The 6,328-nt window shown below is 51.7% G+C and overlaps 1 protein-coding gene across 1 annotated transcript in view; it reads left to right on the top strand.

Moving 5' to 3' along the window:
* myo5b (myosin VB) overlaps positions 1 to 2,265 on the top strand; it is a 37,204-nt gene extending 34,939 nt beyond the window's left edge. Inside the window, 3 exon segments of the mRNA XM_055025804.1 lie at positions 1 to 45; positions 1,311 to 1,391; positions 1,465 to 2,265. The exon segment at positions 1 to 45 is cut by the window's left edge and continues 130 nt beyond it. Of these exon segments, the coding sequence (XP_054881779.1) occupies positions 1 to 45; positions 1,311 to 1,391; positions 1,465 to 1,617 (279 nt within the window). The 3' untranslated portion in view covers positions 1,618 to 2,265.
* The last annotated feature ends 4,063 nt before the right edge of the window (positions 2,266 to 6,328 follow it).

The raw sequence follows: 6,328 nt of genomic DNA, 5'->3' as shown, positions 1-6,328 counted from the left end.
GCCGAGGCCATCTGCTCGCTGTGCACGGCTCTGACCCTGCAGCAGGTCAGTGGGTCAGCAGGTCAGAGGTTCAGCAGGTCAGAGGGTCAGCAGGTCAGAGGGTCAGCAGGTCAGAGGGTCAGCAGGTCAGAGGGTCAGCAGGTCAGTGGGTCAAAAGGTCAGTGGGTCAGTAGGTCAGAGGGTCAGCAGGTCAGAGGTTCAGCAGGTCAGAGGTTCAGCAGGTCAGAGGGTCAGCAGGTCAGTGGGTCAGCAGGTCAGAGGTCGTGTTGTGCCCCTGTGTTTTCATTATTTCATATCCAGTGGAATAATGGAGCAGAATCGTTTCGTTCTCCTAGTTTCCATCAGACAAAAACAATCGAGACTCGAAAACTTACAATCTAAATGTTGAACTTTTCAAGAATTATAAACAAAGATTAACAAAAAATATATTTTTGAACTCCATTAATGTTTGGCTGCCTTTCACTGTATCCGAACTTGAAAGACCAAAATAATCGATCGCAGAGCACGAGATCCTGTTTTCCCTTTTAGTTTAAAATAGTTTAATCAGCTCTGAACGGATCCTGATGGTTCTACTGATGGTTCTCCTGATGGTTCTCCTGATGGTTCTTGACTTTCCCCCTGTAACGGTCTCCCTATGGTGTCCTGAACCAAGCTAACCGTCAGACAAACTCCTTTTACGCGAGTCAGGATTAAACGGCTCTTCCTTTATTCATGTAGAATGGAGTGAAACTGCCACAACAGGAACAACATAAATTCAATAAATAACTTGCTTTGTTACACACACATTAACATAAACGCTCATTTTTAAATATACATACAGGCATTGTGTCGAAGAACTCGATCTTAACACGACATTCACAATGTATCCATCCGAACATCCTCTCTGCTGTTAACAAACTGACTACATGACGTAAACGTAAAACATTTCCCCGGAAGTCCAGCAGGTGGCAGCAATGTGCCATGCAAAACTCACAGGTTACATAACAGCACCGTTTAGGTCGACTGTCACAAAATTTGTCCTATTCCAAAAACATATAAAGGGAATCAAAGAAACATGAATGTTATAAACACAACAGCAATGAAGATTTTATAAAACAATAAAAGAAAAGCAGGAAAAGCAGAAACAATTAGAACCAAGAACAGAACCGTGAGGAACTCCAGAGTCCGGTTGGCTGAGGAAGGTCAGCTGATGGAGTCAAGTTTAGAAAAGAAACATCTGGAACATTCTCCTGGGAGGAGCCGGCTCAGGTCCGACTGGCGGACCGGAACATGGAAGCAGGTTGTGACCACTTCCTGTCTGATTCCTGCAGATCGTGAAGATCCTGAACCTCTACACGCCTCTGAACGAGTTCGAGGAGCGAGTCACCGTGTCCTTCATCAGAAACATTCAGGTGAGTCTGAGCCGACCTGGTCCCAGTTGGGCCCTGATTCCTCCTCAGACAACCTGACCGTTTGTCTCTGCAGAGCGTCCTCCAGGACAGGAACGACCCGCCGCAGCTGCTGCTGGACACCAAGCACACCTTCCCCGTCCTGTTCCCCTACACGCCGTCCGCCCTCAGCCTGGAGGCCGTGGACATCCCCGCCTCCCTGGGGCTGGACTTCCTGGTCCAGGTCTGACCCCGCCTCCCTGGGGCTGGACTTCCTGGTCCAGGTCTGACCCCGCCTCCCTGGGGCTGGACTTCCTGGTCCGGGTCTGACCCCGCCTCCCTGGGGCTGGACTTCCTGGTCCGGGTCTGACCCCGCCTCCCTGGGGCTGGACTTCCTGGTCCGGGTCTGACCCCGCCTCCCTGGGGCTGGACTTCCTGGTCCAGGTCTGACCCCGCCTCCCTGGGGCTGGACTTCCTGGTCCGGGTCTGACCCCGCCCCCCAGACTGATGCTCGGTCTTCATTTCCTTCCTCTGGTTCTTCCGGGTCGACCTCTGACCCTCCAGCAGAACCGGGCTGCGGTTCGGTCCGGTTCTGCTTCCCTCTAGGTTTAGTCGGAGGAAGGGGTGGAGCCGCTGCCCCAGGAGGGTTAAAGGTCATTTCCAGGTTCTTCCAGATGGATGTTGAGTAGAAGATCCGTCCCCATCCCGCTGTCTCAACCAGAACCAGAACCCACCTAATGCTGGAAGCAGAACTCTAAACCAATCAGAACTCTTCGTCCTCCAGATTTCTCACGGATCAGAACCAGAAGTTACCAAAATAAAAGCATGTTAGTCTGCTTCCTGTGTGATTCCTCCAGCTGAACTTTCTGTCGGTAATAAAGTTTCAATATTTCTGTCAGACTTTGAGTTTGTTGGATTATAAAAGATTGAAATAACTTCTGCTGCAGTCCATCCCATAATACTTCCTGTTCTGTGATTTCTGAACGTTGGACGGAACCAGGAAAAGTTCTTCTGGCCCGTCGGTCCGTTCTGGGACGGATTCTTCCAGAACCAGGAGAACCGGGTCCAGCTGGAGGTTTGATTGTTAATAACAGTTATTATGTTTCTGATGCTCCAGGATTGATGTGGGAAACCAGCCGGGCCGAACCGAACCAGTCTGTTCAACACCGTAGACCCAGATGACGCTCAGGTCCAGATGGATTATGGGTAATGAAGCGTTACTGTGGAGCTGTCCGCCATGTTCATCTGCTCTGACGTCATTGGGAGGAACCTGGACGTCTGATCAGAACCTCTTCCGGTCCTGGACGTCTGATCAGAACCTCTTCCGGTCCTGGACGGGCTGGGTTTCCAGTAGAACCACAGCAGGAAACGTTTTGAGCTGTGAAGCAGAAACTCAGCGGTTCCCAGCGCCACCGCGGCAGTTGGAGCAGCTGCAGCCGCCAGGTGCCGCCAGCAGGCATCCTGTGGGGCCCACGGGCCCCCCCGGAACCACAGCAGGGTTCTGATCGGCCGCCGACCCGCTCAGGTCCAAACCACCAACAGTAGACATCAAAAGCTGGAGAGTCTGAGAACCGAGCCGAGGTTCTGTTCATCAGATGAGAGGAGACAATGAGGAAGACACGTTGTCTCTGATCGCCCTCCAACCTGGTCACTGGGAGTAGAACGGTACCGGCCGGTACCAGCCGGTACCGTTCTACTCCCAGTGACCAGGTTCCTCCAACCGTCCAGAATCAAGACGTCGCTGCATAATTTCACATCTTGAATATAAATTTTCTATAATAGAAACTTCAGGATAAAGTTTTTTTTTTTTTTTTCATCAAACTGCAATAGAAGCAGATTCCACACGAGTCACATGACCACCGACCGGAAGTTGCCGCTGGCGCCAACCACGAAGAAGACGAGGACAGGAAGTGACGGGAGGACGAGGCGCCGCATGTTTCTAATGGTTTTAATAGATTCTTATTGAAAAACACAATGATGACATTTCTGGTCGACATTAATGGAATATTGACCACTGACTGTAGGCAGGACGGGTCCAGTGGGTCCAATAGGTCCAGTGGGTCCAATAGGTCCAGTGGGTCCAATAGGTCCAGTGGGTCCAGATAATATTCAATTATTGATCATTTCATCAGTTTTTCAAGATGTCAGCAGATTTTTTACTGATATGGAGGTTATTTCTACTTGAACCTGATATTCTGACTCGTGTTTTTGGTCCTCGACCAAGCCCTGTTTCCCCAGCAGGGGGCGCCGCAGGCCTCTGCTCAGCTGGAGCTGCTTGTTGTCAGAGGATGAGGCTGCAGGAAGAGGATGTGGTGACGAGTCATTTCTCAGCTCCGTTTGCACGCCGTGCATCAACATCACCTTTGTTGAGAATCGCAGCAGCAGGTTGAAGCTGCAGGCCTGATGAAGGCGAGGAGGAAGAGGAGGAGCAGGAAGTGCTGCGGCTCAGAGACGCTCTGCTCCGCAGGAGGGACGTCCTGCTGCAACCTGCAGCTCCTGGTTCTCCTGCAGCTCCTGGTTCTCCTGGTTCTCCTGCAGCTCCTGGTTCTCCTGCTGCTCCTGCAGCTCCTGCTGCTCCTGGTTCTCCTGCAGCTCCTGGTTCTCCTGCTGCTCCTGGTTCTCCTGCAGCTCCTGGTTCTCCTGCAGCTCCTGGTTCTCCTGCTGCTCCTGGTTCTCCTGCAGCTCCTGGTTCTCCTGCAGCTCCTGGTTCTCCTGCTGCTCAGCATCCATTCTGTCATGTCAGGCTGAAATCTTCTGATCCTTCATGGATTCAAAGCTTCTCTGGTTCACGAGTTATGAATGAGTTATGAATGAATTCATGAATTAATGTTTTGTTAGATCACATTAAAACCAGCTTTTCCATGTTCAGATGCCTTGATGGATCGCCATGGCAACGACTCGGTCCAGGATCAGGTCAGGGTTCAATTGATACAAAACATGAAGGATTTTGCTGGACTTTAAAGGGGCAGCGCCATCTACCTGTTACTACATCAAATATGACTCAATAAATCTGACTTACTGATTTAATGCCTCTGTCTCTTTAAGAAGCTCCGCCTCCAGGAAGTCGTCCCAACATGGCTCCTCTATTAACCCTTTCACCAGCAGCATCTCCTTTAATGAGCTCAGCAGCTGTTCGCTAATTGCTGCTGGCTAGTCTGAAGGAGCTCTGTCTCGGAGGCGGGGCTTAATCCACCCAGGTGTTTAGCGGCTGACTGGTTGCCATGGAGATTCAAGGATGTCTTAAACATGCCTTGAAAGAATCCAGGAAACATTCCAGGTCACTTTTGATGACCTGGAATGTTTCAGGTGAACTTTGCTGGTTGTCACGATGAGGTTTCTGCCGCCTTCACATCCAGAACGTTTCCTCTCAACTCTTCGGATCCGTCAGAACCAGAACAGAGTCCAAACCGCAGCTGAAGATGTTTTTGATGCCGAGAAGAGATACGAACCTCAGGCTGCGGTTTGGTGGGGGAGGAGAGAGCAGCAGCAGCGGCTGCAGCAGCAGCAGCAGCAGGAGCAGCGGCTGCAGCAGCAGCAGCAGCAGCGGCTGCAGCAGCAGCGGCTGCAGCTGCAGCAGCAGCGGCTGCAGCAGCTGCAGCTGCAGCAGCAGCAGAGGCCCAACAGCCGGTTCAGGTTGGAGAGGCAGAACCTCCAGAACCTCTCAGAACCTCCAGAACCTCTCAGAACCTCCAGAACCTCTCAGAACCTCTCAGAACCTCCAGAACCTCTCAGAACCTGCAGAACCTCCAGAACCTCTCAGAACCTCCAGAACCTCCAGAACCTCTCAGAACCTCTCAGAACCTGCAGAACCTCCAGAACCTCTCAGAACCTCTCAGAACCTCCAGAACCTCTCAGAACCTGCAGAACCTCCAGAACCTCTCAGAACCTCCAGAACCTCCAGAACCTCTCAGAACCTCCAGAACCTCCAGAACCTCTCAGAACCTCTCAGAACCTTTCAGAACCTCCAGAACCTCTCAGAACCTGCAGAACCTCCAGAACCTCTCAGAACCTCCAGAACCTCTCAGAACCTCTCAGAACCTCTCAGAACCTCCAGAACCTCCAGAACCTCTCAGAACCTCTCAGAACCTTTCAGAACCTCCAGAACCTCTCAGAACCTCCAGAACCTCTCAGAACCTGCAGAACCTCCAGAACCTCTCAGAACCTCTCAGAACCTCCAGAACCTCTCAGAACCTCCAGAACCTCTCAGAACCTCCAGAACCTCCTGGACCCTCAGGACTTCCTCCTGGTTCCTCTGGGATGTTTTCCTTCTCCAGAATTTTCTGACCTCCTGAACCCTGAATGCAGCACGGTAACCACAGCAACTGGCCAGACAGAACCAACCGGGTCGGGTTGCTGCCACAAAACAACCTGCAGAACCGGACCCGTCTCCATGGACGCGGGTCTGATCTCTCAGAATCATGTTGGTGAAATGAACTAAAACTCTTCAAGTTTCCACCTGAAGTTATATTTCAGTTTTGGGGTCAGAGGTCAGGGAGCTTTCTCTCTCTCTCTCTCGACCCGTATGGGCCCGGTTATATCTGTTCGTCTCCTACAATCAGAACCTTCAGCACCGTCACCTGCAGCAGAGACACAGTTTGGACCAGAACCAGTTCCAGAACCAGAACCGAGTACGAGCCAGAACATGTGGAATATTGTTCAGTTTGATCTGAACTGTTCGGTTCTGGTTTCCGAACAGAACCAGAACCGACCCGGCCCAGCCGTTGCTTTCCCAGCATGCCCTGCTGCAGAGGATGTCGTCTCCAAGGAAACAGAACCACAGCCAGGCCCAGCAGAACCAAGGCTGAGGCCTGATTGGGTCAGAAGGTTCTGGTGGTCATGTGACCCGTTTTCCTGCCGGTGGCGGCTCGGGGCGTCTCATCTTCATCTTCGTCTTCATCTTGGCCTCGTTTCTAAACAAAGCAGCTCAGATAGACAGGAAGTGGTTAGTGGGTCGGGTCGGG

Source organism: Poeciliopsis prolifica, unplaced genomic scaffold, assembly GCF_027474105.1.
Source record: "Poeciliopsis prolifica strain line A6 unplaced genomic scaffold, Auburn_PproV2 SCAFFOLD160, whole genome shotgun sequence".
Taxonomy (NCBI): domain Eukaryota; kingdom Metazoa; phylum Chordata; class Actinopteri; order Cyprinodontiformes; family Poeciliidae; genus Poeciliopsis; species Poeciliopsis prolifica.
This window is presented reverse-complemented; position numbering and strand designations above follow the sequence as displayed.